This window comes from Passer montanus, unplaced genomic scaffold (assembly GCF_014805655.1).
Source record: "Passer montanus isolate IOZ18808 unplaced genomic scaffold, ASM1480565v1 scaffold308, whole genome shotgun sequence".
NCBI classification, from domain to species: Eukaryota; Metazoa; Chordata; class Aves; order Passeriformes; family Passeridae; genus Passer; species Passer montanus.
In genome coordinates, this window is record NW_024367797.1 from 11,910 (window position 1) to 28,875 (window position 16,966).

General features: G+C 56.5%; 1 protein-coding gene across 3 annotated transcripts; it reads left to right on the forward strand.

Annotated features, from left to right (window-relative positions):
• Positions 1 to 648: 648 nt before the first annotated feature.
• Positions 649 to 12,928, forward strand: LOC120504863 (epithelial discoidin domain-containing receptor 1-like). 3 transcript variants are annotated; one of them, XM_039714745.1, is made up of 17 exons: positions 649 to 762; positions 1,526 to 1,628; positions 2,176 to 2,404; positions 3,556 to 3,703; positions 4,423 to 4,525; positions 4,844 to 5,030; positions 5,212 to 5,458; positions 5,952 to 6,065; positions 6,272 to 6,432; positions 7,064 to 7,271; positions 7,884 to 7,982; positions 8,065 to 8,234; positions 8,554 to 8,693; positions 8,954 to 9,121; positions 10,258 to 10,492; positions 12,154 to 12,303; positions 12,670 to 12,928. In XM_039714745.1, the coding sequence occupies exons 1-17, from the start codon at positions 669 to 671 to the stop codon at positions 12,802 to 12,804; spliced, it is 2,691 nt and encodes an 896-aa protein (XP_039570679.1). In that variant the 5' UTR covers positions 649 to 668; the 3' UTR covers positions 12,805 to 12,928. The 3 variants fall into 3 exon arrangements, with proteins under 3 accessions (XP_039570679.1, XP_039570678.1, XP_039570677.1); XM_039714744.1 differs by having other exon boundaries at positions 6,275 to 6,432; positions 12,667 to 12,928; XM_039714743.1 differs by having other exon boundaries at positions 12,667 to 12,927.
• The last annotated feature ends 4,038 nt before the right edge of the window (positions 12,929 to 16,966 follow it).

The following is a 16,966-nucleotide window of genomic DNA, read 5'->3' on the forward strand; positions in this document are numbered from 1 at the left end:
GGGTGGGGGGGGTTTGGGGGGGTTTGGGGGGGGTGTGGGGGGGATTTTTGGGGGTATTTTGGGAATTTGGGGGATTTGGAGGCATTTGGGGGAATTTTGGGGGCAGTTCATGGGATTTGGGGGATTTTGGGGGGAATTTTAGGGGGCATTGGGGGAATTTTAGGGGGGACTTGCAGAAAATTTGGGGGAGTTTGGGGAAAATTTGGAATTTTTCGGGGGCTGGGAGGATTGGGGGAAATTTTGGGGGAAATTATGGGGAAATTTGGAGAATTTGTGGGGGATTTGGGGAAATTTGGGGAAATTTTTGGGGATTTTGGGGGATTTTGGCAGAATTTTGGGGATTTTGGGGGAGTTTGAGGGAATTTTGGGGGGATTTGGGGGGAATTAGGGGAGTTTGGGGAAAATTTTGGGGAAATTTGTGGAATTTCGGGATATTTTGGGTACATTTTGAGGCCAATCTTGTCCTCCCCGGGTGGTTTTTAGGGCAGTTAATGAATATTCACTTTTATGTAAATGACTGGGTGGGGTCGGGTGAAGCCACGCCCCCTTTGCAGCTGTTGTGGGGGGGAGGGGAACCGGGGGAATTCCAGCAAAGGATTCTGGGAGCAGCTGCTGGGGGGGCTCCCAGTGCTCCCAGTTCATTCCCAGTTCGGGCTGGGGGCGGGGCCATGGCGGCGCTGCCGCTGCCCCTCCCCCTGCTGCTGCTGGCCGGGGTGGCCGAGGGGACCCCGCGGGGGACGGAGGGGACAGCGCTGGACCTGGGTGAGTGTCCCCAGTGTCACCTCAATGTCCCCAATGTCCCCAAGTGTCCCCAACGTTCCCCAAATGTCCCAATGTCCCAAATGTCCCCAAATCCCCCAATGTCACCCCAGCGTCCCCAATGTCCTCAATGTCCCAGATGTCCCCAATGTCGGTCCAAGGTCCCAATGTCCCCAGTGTCCCAACGTCACCTCAATGTCCCCAAATGTCCCCAAATCCCCCAATGTCACCCCAGCGTCCCCAATGTCCTCAATGTCCCAGATGTCCCCAATGTCGGTCCAAGGTCCCAATGTCCCCAGTGTCCCAACGTCACCTCAATGTCCCCAAATGTCCCCAAATCCCCCAATGTCTCCAAATGTCCCCAATGTCCCAAAGGTTCCCCATGTCCCCAATGTCCCCAAGTCCCCTGACTGTCGCCTCCGTGTCCCCTCTATGTCCCCGCTGTCCCCATTGTCCCCAATGTCCCAAAGGTCCCAAATGTCCCCTCCGTGTCCCTGCTGTCCCAATGTCCCCAGTGTCCCCAAATCCCCTGGCTGTCCCCAGTGTCCCCAATGTCCCCTCAGTGTCCCCTCAGTGTCCCCAATGTCCCCTCAGTGTCCCCATTGTCCCCTCAGTGTCCCCACTGTCCCCTCAGTGTCCCCATTGTCCCCGCTGTCCCCAATGTCCCCTCAGTGTCCCCACTCTCCCCAATGTCCCCACTGTCCCCTCAGTGTCCCCAGTGTCCCCTCAGTGTCCCCACTGTCCCCACTGTCCCCGCTGTCCCCAGGCCGCTGTCGCTTCGCCCTGGGCATGGAGGACGGGACCATCCCCGACTTTCGCCTCTCGGCCTCCAGCGCCTGGTCCGACTCCACCGCCGCCCGCCACGGCCGGTACGCACCAGTACGGACCAGTATAAACCAGTATAAACCAGTAGGGACCAGTATGGACCAGTATAAACCAGTATGGACCGGTATGGGCCAGTATGGACTGGTATAAACCAGTATGGACTGGTATAAACCAGCATGGACCAGTAGGGACCAGTATAAACCAGTATGGACTGGTATGGACCAGTATGGGCCAGTATGGGGCAGTATAAACCAGTATGGACCAGTAGGAACTGGTATAAACCAGTATGGACTGGTATAAACCAGTATAAACCAGTATAAACCAGTATAAACCAGTACCGGCCAGGATAAACCAGTATGGACTGGTATAAACCAGTTCAGACCAGTTTGGACCAGTATAGAACCAGTTCAGATCAGTACAGACCAGTATAAACCAGTTTAAACTAGTATAAGGGCCTGCTGTCCAGCAGGTCCCCCGAGTGTCCCCAAACCTCAAAATGTCCCCAAATTCTTTGGCCCTTCCCACATCCTTGAGGGTCCCAAATGTCTCCAATGTCCCCAAATGTCCCCAAGTGTCCCCAAATGTCCCCAGGCTGGGCCGCAGTGACGGGGACGGCGCCTGGTGTCCGGCGGGGCCGGTGTTCCCGGCCGAGCAGGAGTTCCTGGAGGTGGACCTGGGCCGGCTGCACCTGGTGACGCTGGTGGGGACCCAGGGACGCCACGCGGGGGGACACGGCCGCGAGTTCGCGCGGCAGTACCGGCTGCGCTACAGCCGCGACCGGCGCCGCTGGCTGCGCTGGAGGGACCGCTGGGGCGACGAGGTGGCCTTGGGGACATAACCAGTATAAACCAGTATAAACCAGTATAAACCAGTACCATCCAGTTCAGGCCAGGATAAACCAGTATGGACTGGTATAAACCAGTTCAGACCAGTTTGGACCAGTATAGAACCAGTTCAGATCAGTACAGACCAGTATAAACCAGTTTAAACTAGTATAAGGGCCTGCTGTCCAGCAGGTCCCCCGAGTGTCCCCAAACCTCAAAATGTCCCCAAATTCTTTGGCCCTTCCCACATCCTTGAGGGTCCCAAATGTCTCCAATGTCCCCAAATGTCCCCAAGTGTCCCCAAATGTCCCCAGGCTGGGCCGCAGTGACGGGGACGGCGCCTGGTGTCCGGCGGGGCCGGTGTTCCCGGCCGAGCAGGAGTTCCTGGAGGTGGACCTGGGCCGGCTGCACCTGGTGACGCTGGTGGGGACCCAGGGACGCCACGCGGGGGGACACGGCCGCGAGTTCGCGCGGCAGTACCGGCTGCGCTACAGCCGCGACCGGCGCCGCTGGCTGCGCTGGAGGGACCGCTGGGGCGACGAGGTGGCCTTGGGGACATCGCGGGGGGGTTGGGGACGTCGGGGGCGTCAAGGGGATTTGGGGACATTGGGGGGATTGGGGGTGTTGGGGACGTTGGGAACGTCAAGGGGATTTGGGGACATTGGGGGGATTTTGGGACATTGAGGGGATTTGGGGACATTTGGGACATTGAGGGGATTTGGGGACATTGGGGGCATTGGGGGCATTGAGGGGATTTGGGGACATTTGGGGTCATTGGGGGTGTTGGGGACGTTTGGGGACATTGAGGACATTGGGGATGTCAAGGGGATTTGGGGACGTCAGGGGTGTTGGGGACATTGGAGATGTTGGGGACATCAAGGGGATTTGGGGACATTTGGGGATTGAGCGCTTTGAGGGATTTGGGGACATTGGGGCCATCAGCGACATCGAGGGGTTTGGGGACTTTGGGGACATTGAGGGCATTGGGGACATTTGGGAACATTGGGGACACTGTGGACCCGAGGCCATGGGGGACCTTGGGGACACCCTGGGCACCTCGGGCTGTGACAAATCCGGAGAAATCCTCGGGATCTCCTTGGCTGACGCCACCCTCGGGTGCCACCGGCCGCGGTCGGTGTCGCCTCAGGTGATCGGTGGCAACGAGGACCCCGAGGGGGTGGTGCTCAAGGACCTGTCCCCGGCGCCGGTGGCCCGGGCGCTCCGGGTGTACCCACGGGCGCCGCGCGCCATGAGCGTCTGCCTGCGCCTCGAGCTCTACGGCTGCCCCTGGGAGGGTGAGTGCCACCTCCGTGCCACCTCCGTGCCACCTCCCTGTCACCTCCCTGTCACCCCTGAGTCACCCCTGTCCCACCCCTCTGGTGGCCCAAAAAGTGTGGTGGTTGCCCATGGCCACGTCCTCCACCCAATGACCCTTGGTGGTGGCCCTGGGGCACCTGGGTTGGGGTCTTGTCATTGTGGGGTCAAGGGTTGGGTGTTGGGGTCAAGAGTTGAGTGTTGGGGTCAATGGTTGAGTGTTGGGGTCAATGGTTGGGTGTTGGGGTCAATGGTTGGGTGTTGGGGTCAACGGTTGGGTGTTGGGGTCAATGGTTGGGTGTTGAGGTCAACGGTTGGGTGTTGGGGTCAGTGGTTGGGTGTTGGGGTCAACGGTTGGGTGTTGAGGTCAGTGGTTGGGTCATGGGATCAACGGTTGGGTTTTGGGGTCATCCATTGGATGTTGGGGTCATCCATTGGGTGTTGGGGTCAATGGTTGGGTCATGGAGTCGACAGTTGATGACGTCATCCATTGGCTCATGACATCATCCACCTCCTCATGACATCACCATGGCCACCCATCCCACCCAGCGCCACCTCTTGGATGTCCCCAAAGGGGTGGTGACCCTCTATGGCCACGTGCCCCCTGTTAACCTGCTGGTGACCCCAGGGTGACCCCGGGGTGACCCCATGGTGACCCCGGGGTGACCCTGGGGTGACGCGTCCCCGTCCCCGTCCCCAGCCGGGCTCTTGTCCTACACGGCCCCGCGGGGACACGTCATGGCCCTGGACCCCGTCCCCATCGTCCTCAACGACTCCACCTACGACGGCTTCAGCGCTGGCCCGTGAGTCCCAAAGTGTCCCCAGGTGTCCCCAGGTGTCCCCAAGGGCCACCTGCCCCAAGAATTCCCAAATTTCCTGCATCCAACCCCCCCAAGGTGTCCCCAAACTGTCCCAGGAGCTTTCCAGATGTCCCCAGTGGTCCTCAAAGTGTCCCCAGGTGTCTCCAGGTGTCCCCAAACTGTCCCAGGTTGTCCACAGGTGGGTGGGAGGGGACACTCCCAGTGTCCAGGTGTGTCCCCACCTGCCCAGGTGTCACTGGGGGGTCTCCAGGTGGGTGGGACAGGACAATCCCCACATCCAGGTGAGTCCCACCTGCCCAGGTTGCACTTCGGGGGGCTGGGCCAGCTCTCGGACGGCGTCCTGGGCCTCGACGACTTCCTGAGGACCCGCGAGCGCCGCCTGTGGCCGGGCTACGACTACGTGGGGTGGCCGCGGCCACCGGGGCCCCACCCCCACGTGGAGCTGGAGTTCGAGTTCCAGGAGCTCCGCACCTTCCACGCCATGCAGGTGCCCCCGGGAATGCTGGGAGATTTGGGGCGCTGGGAACTGTGGGATTGGTCAGCCATGGATGGACGGATGGGGGGACACCACGTCAATCCCAGCTCGAGGTCTGGGATGTCCCTCTGGAGAACATCTGGATTGGTCACCGTGCCCCAGAGCATCATGGGATGCATTGTCACCCCCCCAGGTCCACTGCAACAACCTCCACACGCGCGGCGTCGGAATCTTCCGGGCGGTCGAGTGTCGCTTCAAGAAGATCTTGGCCACGGCCTGGGAGCCCACGGTGGTCACCCACAGCCTGGCCGGGGCCACCAAGGACCCCAGCGCCCGCTCGGTCACCGTCCCCTTGGGCAGGCGCCACGCCCGCTTCATCCAGTGCCGCTTCTTCTTCGGCGCCGAGTGGATGCTCTTCAGTGAGGTGTCCTTCGTCTCAGGTTGGGTGTTGGGGTCAACGGTTGGGTCATGGGGTCAATGGTTGGGTGTTGGGGTCAAGGGTTGGGTCATGGGGTCATTGGTTGGGTCATGTGGTCAACGGTTGGGTGTTGGGGTCAACAGTTGGGTGTTGGGGTCAACGGTTGGATCATGGGGTCAATGGTTGGATCATGGGGTCAATGGTTGGGTCATGGGGTCAATGGTTGGGTGTTGGGGTCAATGGTTGGGTGTTGGGGTCATTGGTTGGGTCATGGGATCAACGGTTGGGTCATGGGGTCATCCATTGGGTCATGGGGTCATTGGTTGGGTCATGGGGTCATCCATTGGGTCATGGGAGTCAACGGTTGGTTGATGACATCATTGGTTGACTGTTGGGTTCATCGTCAATCAATGACGTCACCAATTTAGTGATAAAGTCGTTGATTGTTCATTATTTTATTGTCGATGACGTCATTGACCGTTGATGACATCATCAATGACCGTCCCCACCCCCAGAGGTGCTGGACGACCCCGTGGGTGCCAGCGGGTGGCCCCCGACCCCTGACCCCTCTGCCGCCATCTTGGAAAACGCCCACGCCGGGGGCGGGGCCACCAACACCACTGCCCTGGGTAGGCGGGGCTTAACTGGGTGGGGCTTAATGGGGTGTGGCTTAATGGAGATGTAAATGGGTGGGGCTTAATTGGGTGTGGCCTAATGGAGGTGAAAATGGGTGGGGCTTAAGTGGGTGGGGTTCAGTGTGGTGGGGGTAAATGGGCGTGGCTTATCCGAGGTGGGCGTGGCCACGCCGCCCTCCCGCCCCTCCCATTCCTCCCAGCAGCCCCCGGGGAGGCCGGACTGGTCCCGCCGGCGGCCCAGGGCGAGGCGGGGCAGTCGCCGGCGCTGCTGGGCTGCCTGGGCGCCATCATCCTCCTCCTGCTCGCCATCATCATCCTCATCCTGCGGCGGCGGCGCGGCGCGGCCGGGCCGCTGGGCAAGGTCACTGGGAGGGACTGGGGGGGACTGGGAGCACTGTGGGAGGGACTGGGAGGGACTGGGAGGGGATTGGGGGGGGACTGGGAGGGAGTGGGAGGGGATTGGGATAAACTGGGAGGGGCTGAACTGGTTTTTACCGGTCTGAACTGGTTATAATTGGTCTAAATTGGGGCTGAAGCGGTTCTAACTGCTCTGCACTGGTTCTAACTGGTTCTAACCAGTTTTAACTGGTCTGAACTGGGACTGAACTGGTTCTAACTGGTCTGAACTGGTTATAATTGGTCTAAATTGGGGCTGAAGCAGTTCTAACTGCTCTGAACTGGTTCTAACTGGTCCTAACTGGTTCTTACTAGTCTGAACTGGGACTGAACTGGTTCTAACTGGTCTGAACCGGTTCTAACTGGTCTGAATTGGGACTGAACTGGTTCTAACTGCTCTAAACTGGTTCTAAGTGGTTCTAACTGGTTATAACCAGTTCTAACTGGTCCTAACTGGTCTGAACTGGGGCTGAAGCGGCTCTAACTGGTCTAAATTGGGGCTGAAGTGGTTCTAACTGCTCTGAAACGGTTCTAACTGGTTCTAACTGGTCTGAACTGGTCCGAACTGGTGCTGACTGGTTTTTGCTGGTCCCCAGGCCCGCGGGGCGGAGGCGGCGCTGCGGGTGCAGCTCTCGGGGGACACCGTGGTCATCAACAACGCCACGGCGGGGGGAGGGGCGCGGGGGGGACCCCGCTACGAGCGGATCGGAACCGGGACCGGGAACGGAACCGGGACCGGGAGTGGGGAGTACCAGGAACCCACCCGGGCACGGCCCCGAGCGCCCCCCGAGCCCCCCGGGGCTGGTGAGAGAGGGGAGGGGGAAAAGGGGAAAAAAGGGGGTGGGAAATGGAGGAAAAATGGGGGGAAATGGGGGAAAATTGGGGGAAAAGGGGAGGAAAAAAGGGGGGGAAAATTGGAGGGAAAAATGGGGGGGAAAAATGGGGGGGAAAAGGGAGGAGGAAAAGGGAAAAAATGGGGAAAAGGGGGGAAATGGGGGGAAATGGGAAAAAAGGAGAGGAAAAAAGGAGGGGAAAGGGAGGGGGAAAAGGGAAAAAATGGGGGGAAAAGGGGAAAAGGAAAAACGGGAAAGGAGAGGGGGAATGGGGGGGGAAGGGAAAAGGGGGAAAAGGGAAAAAATGGGGGAAAAAGGGGAAAAGGAAAAACGGGAAAGAAGAGGGAGAATGGGGGGGGAAGGGAAAAGGGGGAAAAAGGAAAAAGGAGAAAAAAGGGAAAAGAGAGAAAAAGGGGGAAATGGGAGGGGAAAAGGGGAAAAAAGAGGGGAAAAAAAGAGGGAGGATTCCACCCTTTTTTTTCCTGGAGTACCCCAAAAAAAATTGGGTCCAAAAATGAGGAAAAAGGCTCAAAATGGCCCCCAAAATCCCCTGACCACGCCCATCTCTGACCACGCCCCCCAGCCAACCCGGCCTATCGGCTGCTCCTGGCCACCTATGCCCGGCCAATAGGAGGCCTCGCCCTGGCCCCGCCCAACGCCGCCAAGCCAATCAACACTGACGGTAAGGGTGCGGCTCGGGGAGGGCCACGCCCACTTTAGCCACACCCACAGTGACCTCACCCGTGCCCCTCCCACCTGCGCAGGTGAGCCCGAGGTGGGGGCGGGGGCTTACGCTGAGGCTGACGTCACCGGGGGCTCCGCCTACGCCCTGGCTGGCCCCGCCCTCAGCCCCGCCCACGGCCCCGCCCTCCCGGCCTTCCCTCGGGACCGCCTCCGCTTCCGGGAGAAGCTGGGGGAGGGGCAGTTCGGAGAGGTAAGTCACGCCCCCAGGACCAAGCCACGCCCCCACTGAGGTGACACACACTGTGGCCTAGCCCCACCCCTAAAGGTCTTTAGCCACGCCCCTAAATGACTTGCCACACCCCCAAATTGTTTGCCCCCAGCCATTTTCAAGGCCACACCCACTATGGCTTTAGCCCCGCCCCATTGCAAAGGCACCGCCCCTTTCTATTTGGCCACACCCTCACTGATTTGGCCACACCCCCTTTCCTTTGGCCCCACCCCAAATGCTGTGCTGTTGTTGCCCCGCCCCTTTTCTGAGGCCCCTCCTCTTTCTGTGGCCCCGCCCCCAGGTGCTGCTGTGTGAGGTCATCGCCCCCCACACCCTGGGCCTGGCCCCGCCCCCCGGCTCAAGCCCCGCCCCCCTGGCCGCAGAGCGCCCCCTGCTGGTGGCGGTCAAGGTGCTGCGGCCGGACGCCACCAAGAACGCCCGGTACGGGAACTGGGGGGACTGGGAGGGACTGGGAGGGACTGGGATGGACTGGGAGGGACTGGCAGGTGTATCCCAGGTGTACCCAGGTGTATCCCAGGTGTGCCCAGGTGTATCCCAGGTGTGCCCAGGGCATTCCCAGGTGTGCCCAGGTGTACTCAGGGTGTTATCTAGGTGTGCCCAGGTGTGCCCAGGGCATTCCCAGGTGTGCCCACGTGCACCCAGGTGTATCCCAGGTGCGCTGACCCCCCCGGCGCCCCCAGGCGGGATTTCCTGCAGGAGGCGCGGACGCTGGGCCGGCTGCGGGACCCCAACATCGTGCGGCTGCTGGGCGTGTGCGGGGGGCCGGGGCCCCTGTGCATCGTCACCGAGTACATGGAGCACGGAGACCTGCACCAGTTCCTGGGCGGGCCCCGCGGCCACGCCCTCAGGTGGGACACGCCCACACCCCCGCACCTGGCTGGGACACGCCCACCAAGGCCACGCCCACTTAAAGTTTTTCCCTAAAAAAATTTCTGTGGTTCTGGCCCTTTAAGAGAAGCGCCCACCCCAATTAAGCCACGCCCATTGTTAATAAGCCACTCCCACTCCTCTGGCCACGCCCCCAACTGCCACGTCCTCTCAGGCCACGCCCCCTCTGGGATTTGGGGCGGGAAAATTGGATTTTTGGGGAAAAAATGCTTTTTTAGGGAGGAAAAACAGGAAAAGATAAAGAAAAATGGAATTTTTTTCTGTGAAAATCAATTTTTTTTCATGAAAAAGAGGAAAAAGGAGAGGGAAATTGCAGTTTTTCTTGGGGAAAAATGATAATTTTTGGAAAAATCAGGATTTAGGGAGGACAAATTGTATTTTTTAGCAGGAAAAATGGGGGGTTTGGGGAAAAATCAGGATTTAGGGTGGGAAAATGGGAATTTTTGGGGAAAAAATTGTGGCCGGGATGCGCTTCCTGGCCGGGCTGAAGGGAATCGCGTTTTTGTGGGGGAAAATGGAGAAAAAATTGAGAAAAATTTGGATTTTTGTTAAAAAAAGCAAATTTTGGGGGTATTTAGTGCAGAATATTTTTTTTGTTTTGAAAAAATGATTTTTTGGGGGGGTAAAAAAGGCACAAATAAATGCAGAAAAATCGGATTTTTGGGAAAAAAGCGCCATTTTTGGGGGGAAAAAGCTATTTTTTAATGGAAAAAAAATCTATTTTGGGCAAAATCCTGAAAATTGAATTTTTCCCCCAGCCTGGCCATGCTGGTGCATCTTGGCGCGCAGATCGCGGCCGGGATGCGCTTCCCGGCCGGGCTGAAGGGAATCACGTTTTTGTGAGGAAAAATGGTGAAAAAAGAGAAAAAAATTAGATTTTTTTTTTAAAAAACAATTTTTTGGGGGGATTTAGGGTAGAAATTTTTTTTTGTCTTGAAGAAATGATATTTTTTGGGGTAAAAAGGCACAAATAAATGCAGGAAAATCACATTTTTTGGGGGGAAAAAGCCATTTTTGGGGGGGGGAAAAGCGATTTTTTTGGGGAAAAAAGTGATTATTTTGGGAAAAATCTGAAAATGGAATTTTTTTGTCGCAGCCTGGCCACGCTGGTGCACCTCGGCGCGCAGATCGCGGCCGGGATGCGCTTCCTGGCCGCGCGGAACTTCGTGCACCGGGACCTGGCCACGCGGAACTGCCTGGTGGGGGAGGGGCTGCGGGTCAAGGTGGCCGATTTCGGGATGAGCCGGAGCCTCTACGGCACCGAGTACTGCCGGGTGCGGGGCCGCGCGCTGCTGCCCATCCGCTGGATGGCCTGGGAGAGCATCCTCTGGGTGAGCAACAATCCTGAAAATTGAATTTTTCCCCCAGCCTGGCCATGCTGGTGCATCTTGGCGCGCAGATCGCGGCCGGGATGCGCTTCCCGGCCGGGCTGAAGGGAATCACGTTTTTGTGAGGAAAAATGGTGAAAAAAGAGAAAAAAATTAGATTTTTTTTTTAAAAAAACAATTTTTTGCGGGGATTTAGGGTAGAAATTTTTTTTTGTCTTGAAGAAATGATATTTTTTGGGGTAAAAAGGCACAAATAAATGCAGGAAAATCACATTTTTTTGGGGGGAAAAAGCCATTTTTGGGGGGGGGAAAAAGCGATTTTTTTGGGGGAAAAAAGTGATTATTTTGGGAAAAATCTGAAAATGGAATTTTTTTGTCGCAGCCTGGCCACGCTGGTGCACCTCGGCGCGCAGATCGCGGCCGGGATGCGCTTCCTGGCCGCGCGGAACTTCGTGCACCGGGACCTGGCCACGCGGAACTGCCTGGTGGGGGAGGGGCTGCGGGTCAAGGTGGCCGATTTCGGGATGAGCCGGAGCCTCTACGGCACCGAGTACTGCCGGGTGCGGGGCCGCGCGCTGCTGCCCATCCGCTGGATGGCCTGGGAGAGCATCCTCTGGGTGAGCAACGGGGAGAAACACCGAGAAATCGGGAAAAAAATGGGGAAAATTTGAATTTTTGGCGAAAAAACGGAAAAAAAATTGAGAAAAAATTGGATTTTTGGGGGGAAATTGGGAAAAAAAAATTGAATTTTGGAGGGCAATATTAAGAAAAAATTATTTTAGCAGGAAAAAATTGGCGTTTGGGGGGAAAAATGGAGAAAAATGGTGAAAAATGGGGGAAATGGTGAAAAAATGGGGAAATTATGAAAAAATGTGGAAAAAAATTGGAAAAATTTGGGAAAAAATTGAGGGATTTTTGGTGATAAATTAATGCGAAAATTGGGGTTTGGGGAGGAAAAATTGGGAGGAAGAATTGAGGTTTTGGGGGGGAAATGGGAAAAAGTTGGTGTTTTGGGGATAAATGGGAGGAAAATTGGGATTTCGGGATGAGCCGAAATGAGGAAAATTGGGAAAAAAAGGAAAAAAAATTAAGTGGGGGGGAAAAAAAGTCATTTTGGGTGAAAAAATGAGGGTTTTGGGGGGGAAACATGGGGAAAAAATCGGAAAAATTCAGATTTTTAGGGGAAAAATTGGATTTAGGAGGAAAAATTGGGAGGGAATGGGATTTTTTGGGGAAAATGGGAAGAAGGATTTTGGGGGGAAAATTGGGGAAAGATGGGAAGAAAACTGGGGGAAATTGGAAAAAAATTGGATTTTGGGGGAAAAATTTTAAAAAACTGAATTTGGGAGGAAATTTGGGATTTTTGCGGAAAAAAATCAGGGTTTGGGGGAAAAACTGGGAAAAATTTGAGATTTTGAGGGGGGAAATTGGGAAATTTTGACTCTGAGCTCCTGAAAACTCCCAAAAATCCCCAAAATCCCCAAATTTGGGGTCGCAGGGGACGTTCAGCCCGGCCAGCGACGCCTGGGCCTTCGGGGTGACGCTCCGGGAGGTGCTGAAACCCCAAATTTCCACTTCCCGCCCTCCTGAAAACTCAAAAAAAACCCCAAAAAATCCCCCAAAAATCCCAAAAATCCCCAAAATCCCCAAATTTGGGGTCGCAGGGGACGTTCAGCCCGGCCAGCGACGCCTGGGCCTTCGGGGTGACGCTCTGGGAGGTGCTGACGCGCTGCCGGGAGCCGCCCTACGGCGCCCTGAGCGACGAGCAGGTGATCGCCAACGCCGGGCACCACTTCCAGAACCGCGGCCAGCAGGTGGGACTGGGAGCACTGGGAGCACTGGGAGGGACTGGGAGGGAACTGGGATTGACTGGGAGGGATTGGGAGTGGACTGGGATGAACTGGGAGGGGATTGGAAGGGATTGGAGAGGGACTGGGAGCACTGGGGGGGACTGGGAGGGACTGGGATGAACTGGGAGGGAACTGAGAATGGACTGGGATTGACTGGGAGGCACTGGGAGCTACTGGGATGGGGTGTTATGGGGCCCAGTTATCCCATTCCCAGTCCCCCCCAGTCCCACCCCAGTCCCTCCCAGTCCATCCCAGTCCCTCCCAGGCCCATCCCAGTCCATCCCAGTCCATCCCAGTCCAAGTCCGTCCCAGTAACCCCGGTTCCAGCAGTACCTGCCCTGCCCCCCCGGCTGCCCCCCGGCCCTGCACCAGCTGATGCGGCGCTGCTGGGCCCGCGAGGCGGCCGAGCGGCCGGACTTCGGCCACCTGCACCGGACCCTGAGTGACCGCGGGGCCCTGGAGTGACCATCGCCTTCATCATCATCGTCATCATCGTCACTGACTGCCCCTCGGCCACCTGCACCGGACCCTGAGTGACCGCGGGGCCCTGGAGTGACCGTCACCTTCATCATCATCCTCATCACCTTCATCATCATCACTGACCGCCCACTGAGTGACCACAGGGCCCTGGAGTGACCACGGTCATCTTCATCACCTTCATCTTCATCACTGACCACCCACTGACCGCGGGGCCCTGGAGTGACCGTCACCTTCATCATCATCATCATCATCATCATCACTGACCACCCACTGAGTGACCGCGGGGCCCTGGAGTGACCATCGCCTTCATCATCATCATCATCATCGTCACTGACCACCCACTGAGTGACCACGGCCGTCCCCCTCATTAACGGCAGGATTTAATTACCCGCGGTGGGGGAGGGGCTGGGCTGATTTTTGGGGCAGAAGTTCTGGGTTTTGTACATTGATTATTTAAAGCTTTGTGATTTTGGGGGCTTTTTTGAGTTTTAAATATAATTTTTTTCCCTCAAAAATTGTCAAAAATGTCCAAAGTTTGTAAAAAATAGTCAAAAGTTGCCCCAAAATTGTCCAAAAATTGTAAAATATTCTCAAACGTTGTCCAAAAATTGTCCAAAATTTCCCATTTCTTCCTAAAAATATCAATTTTTTCCCTTAAAAATACTTTTCCTCCCAAGTAAAACTTCCCAAAAAGAAATCATTTTACCAAAAAATTACAAAAAATTATTTTGCCCCCAAATAATTTTATTTTTCTTGGAAAAAAAACACCAGATACCTCAATAAACTCAATCTTTTCCTTTTCAGAACACTCAGATTTCAAATAAATCTGCTTTTTTTTCCTTGGAACTTCAACCTTTCACTCAAAAATTCTATTTTTTTTCCAACCAAACCAATTTTTTCACACAGAAAATCCTTTTCTTCTACCCAAACCCCTTTTCCTTTAAAAATTCCCTTTAATAATAAAAAAAATCCCCATTTTTTGAAGCTTTTTTGGGCCCTTTTTTAACGTTTTTTGAGCCCTTTTTTGGCCTTTTTTATTATATTTGGATGAATTTTCCGTGATACAAGCAGTGTTGCCACAGCAACTGGAGCAGGCCTTGGGAGTAGGCAGGCCGCAGGCTTCGTTACCACGGCAACAGGAGCAGGCCTTGGGAGTAGGCAGGCCGCAGGCTTCGTTACCACGGCAACCGGAGCAGGCCTTGGGAGTAGGCAGGCCGCAGGCTTCGTTGCCATGACGACAGGAGCAGGCCACAGGCTTTAGGAGTACACAGGCCGCGGTCTTTGTTACCATGGCAACAAGGAGAAGGCCTTGTTGCCATGGTAACACGCACAGGCCACAGGCTTTGTTGTCTTGGCAACCAAACCAGGCCTTGGCAGCACACAGGCCGCAGGTTTCGTTGCCGCGGCAACAAGACCAGGCCGCAGGCTTCGGCCTACTCCGTCCCGCGCCATTTTCGCCCCCTCCCCCCTCAAATCCACCACCTCCCCATCCCCCCCCTCCCAGTCCAAACTGGTCCAGGCCCAGTCCAAACTGGGACACAATACTGACAAAATTCCCCCCCCCGCCAAGTTATAAAACCCTTAATTAGGATAAAAAAAAACCTCATTAAGAACAATTAAAAACCGCCCCCCAGTACTAAAAATCTACAAAATGGTGTAAAAAAACCCCCAGACCCTGCCGGGGGGGTGGAATGTTCTGGAACCCCTCCCCGAGGGGGGTTTGGGTGGGGTCTGTCCATGTGTCCGGCCCTGTCCGAGCGTCCGGCCCCGTCCGGAGGGTCCTGGGGGGTCCCGGGGGGCTGGGCCGGGGTTACCGACGGCAGGATTCGTCTGGGGAGAGGGGAAATGTGTTAGGGACCCCCAAAATGAACCCAAATCGCCCCAAAATTTACCAGAACATCACAAAATGTACTCAAAATTACCCCCAAATCCACAAGAACCCCACAAAATTTACACAAAATTCCGCCAAGACCCCAAGACACTAAAATTCCCCCAAAAGCCGCCAAAGTCCCCCCAAAACTCCCCAAATCTTTTCCCAAGACCCCCAAATCCCCCCCAAATTAACCAAAACCCCCCAAATCCTTTCCAAAATCACCCAAAATCCCTGAAAATTCCCCAACCCCCCCTGTGTCCGGCCCTGTCCGAGCGTCCGGCCCCGTCCGGAGGGTCCTGGGGGGTCCCGGGGGGCTGGGCCGGGGTTACCGACGGCAGGATTCGTCTGGGGAGAGGGGAAATGTGTTAGGGACCCCCAAAATGAACCCAAATCGCCCCAAAATTTACCAGAACATCACAAAATGTACTCAAAATTACCCCCAAATCCACAAGAACCCCACAAAATTTACACAAAATTCCGCCAAGACCCCAAAACATTAATTCCCCCAAAAGCCGCCAAAGTCCCCCCAAAACTCCCCAAATCTTTTCCCAAGACCCCCAAATCCCCCCCAAATTAACCAAAACCCCCCAAATCCTTTCCAAAATCACCCAAAATCCCTGAAAATTCCCCAACCCCCCCTCAAAACCCCCAGATTTCCCCCTCAAATGAACCAAACCCCCCAAATCTCTTCCCAAAACCCCCCAAATTTTGCCCCAAATCCCCCCAAAACCCCCTCCCCTCACCCACCCACGAGCAGGGCGCGGCCCCGCAGCCCCCCCCGCAGCGTGGGGGGAGGGGGCTCCTCCTCTTCCTCCTCCTCCTCCTCCTCCGGGGCTCCGGGGGGTCCCCCTGTGCATCCCAGTGGGGCATTGGGGACATCGGGGGGATTTGGGGAGGTTGGGGACATTGGGGGAATTGGGGCGAGTCTGGGCTTTTGGGGGAATTTGGGGACTTTGGGGGCATTTGGGGACATTATGGAAATTTGGGGACTTTGGGGACATTTGAGGGATTTGGGGAATTGGGGACGTTTGGGGGATTTGGGGACTTTGGGGACATTTAGGGGATTTGGGGACATTTAGGGACTTTGGGGGGATTTGGGGACTTTTAGGGACTTTTGGGGACGTTTAGGGGATTTGGGGGATTGGGGATGTTTGGGGGGATTGGGGACATCAAGAGGGATTGGGGGCGTTGAAGACATTTGAGGACATTTGGGAACATTTGGGGACGCAGGTGACACAAGTGACAGACAGGTGGCAGAGGTGACACACAGGTGGCACAGGGGGTTACACAGGTGGCACAGGTGACAGACACGTGACGCACAGGTGGCACAGGTGACAGACAGGTGACACAGATAACACAATAGGGTTACACAGGTGACAGACAGGTGGCACACAGGTGGCACAGGTGACAGACAGGTGACACACAGTGTCACAGGTAACACAGGTGACACAGGTAACACAGGGGAGTTACACAAGGGTTACACAGGTGCCACACAGGTGGCACAGGTGACGTAGGGGGTTACACAGGTGCCACACAGGTGGCACAGGGGGTTACACAGGTGACAGGTGACACACAGGTGACAGACAGGTGACACAGGTGACACCGGTGCCACACAGGTGACAGACAGGTCACACAGGTAACACAGGGGAGTTACACAAGGGTTACACAGGTGCCACACAGGTGACGCAGGTGACGCAGGGGGTTACACAGGTGACAGACAGGTGGCACAGGGGGTTACACAGGTGACAGGTGACACACAGGTGACACAGGTGACACAGGGGGTTACACAGGTGACAGGTGACACACAGGTGACACAGGTGACACAGGGGGTTACACAGGTGACAGGTGCCACACAGGTGCCACACAGGTGCCAGGCGGGCGCCCCCGTTACCTTCTTGCGCCGGGGCTCGCCCTTGGCCAGGCAGGAGCGCGGCAGCGCCAGGTACCCCCCGATCACCTGGATCTGCTCGGCCGTGGGGTAGCGCTTCTTGGGGGGCTCGGGGCCACCCCCGGGGCCACCGGGGCCACCAGGGCCACCCCCGGGGCCAGCAGCGGGGCCAGCAGCGGGGCCGGCAGCGGGGCCGGCGGCGCCAGCATCGCCCACGGACGGAGAGTGGCTTCCACACCCCCGCCCGCGCCGGCGGGGCCGAGCCCGTGCTCGCCCCCCCCACTGGTGACACAAAGGGCCGTTATCATCCACACCGAGTTAACTCCTTCCTGCCCGCCCCCCCGCGGCATTCCAGCCGGGATGGGCGGCGGAGGGGGCGGTGGGTG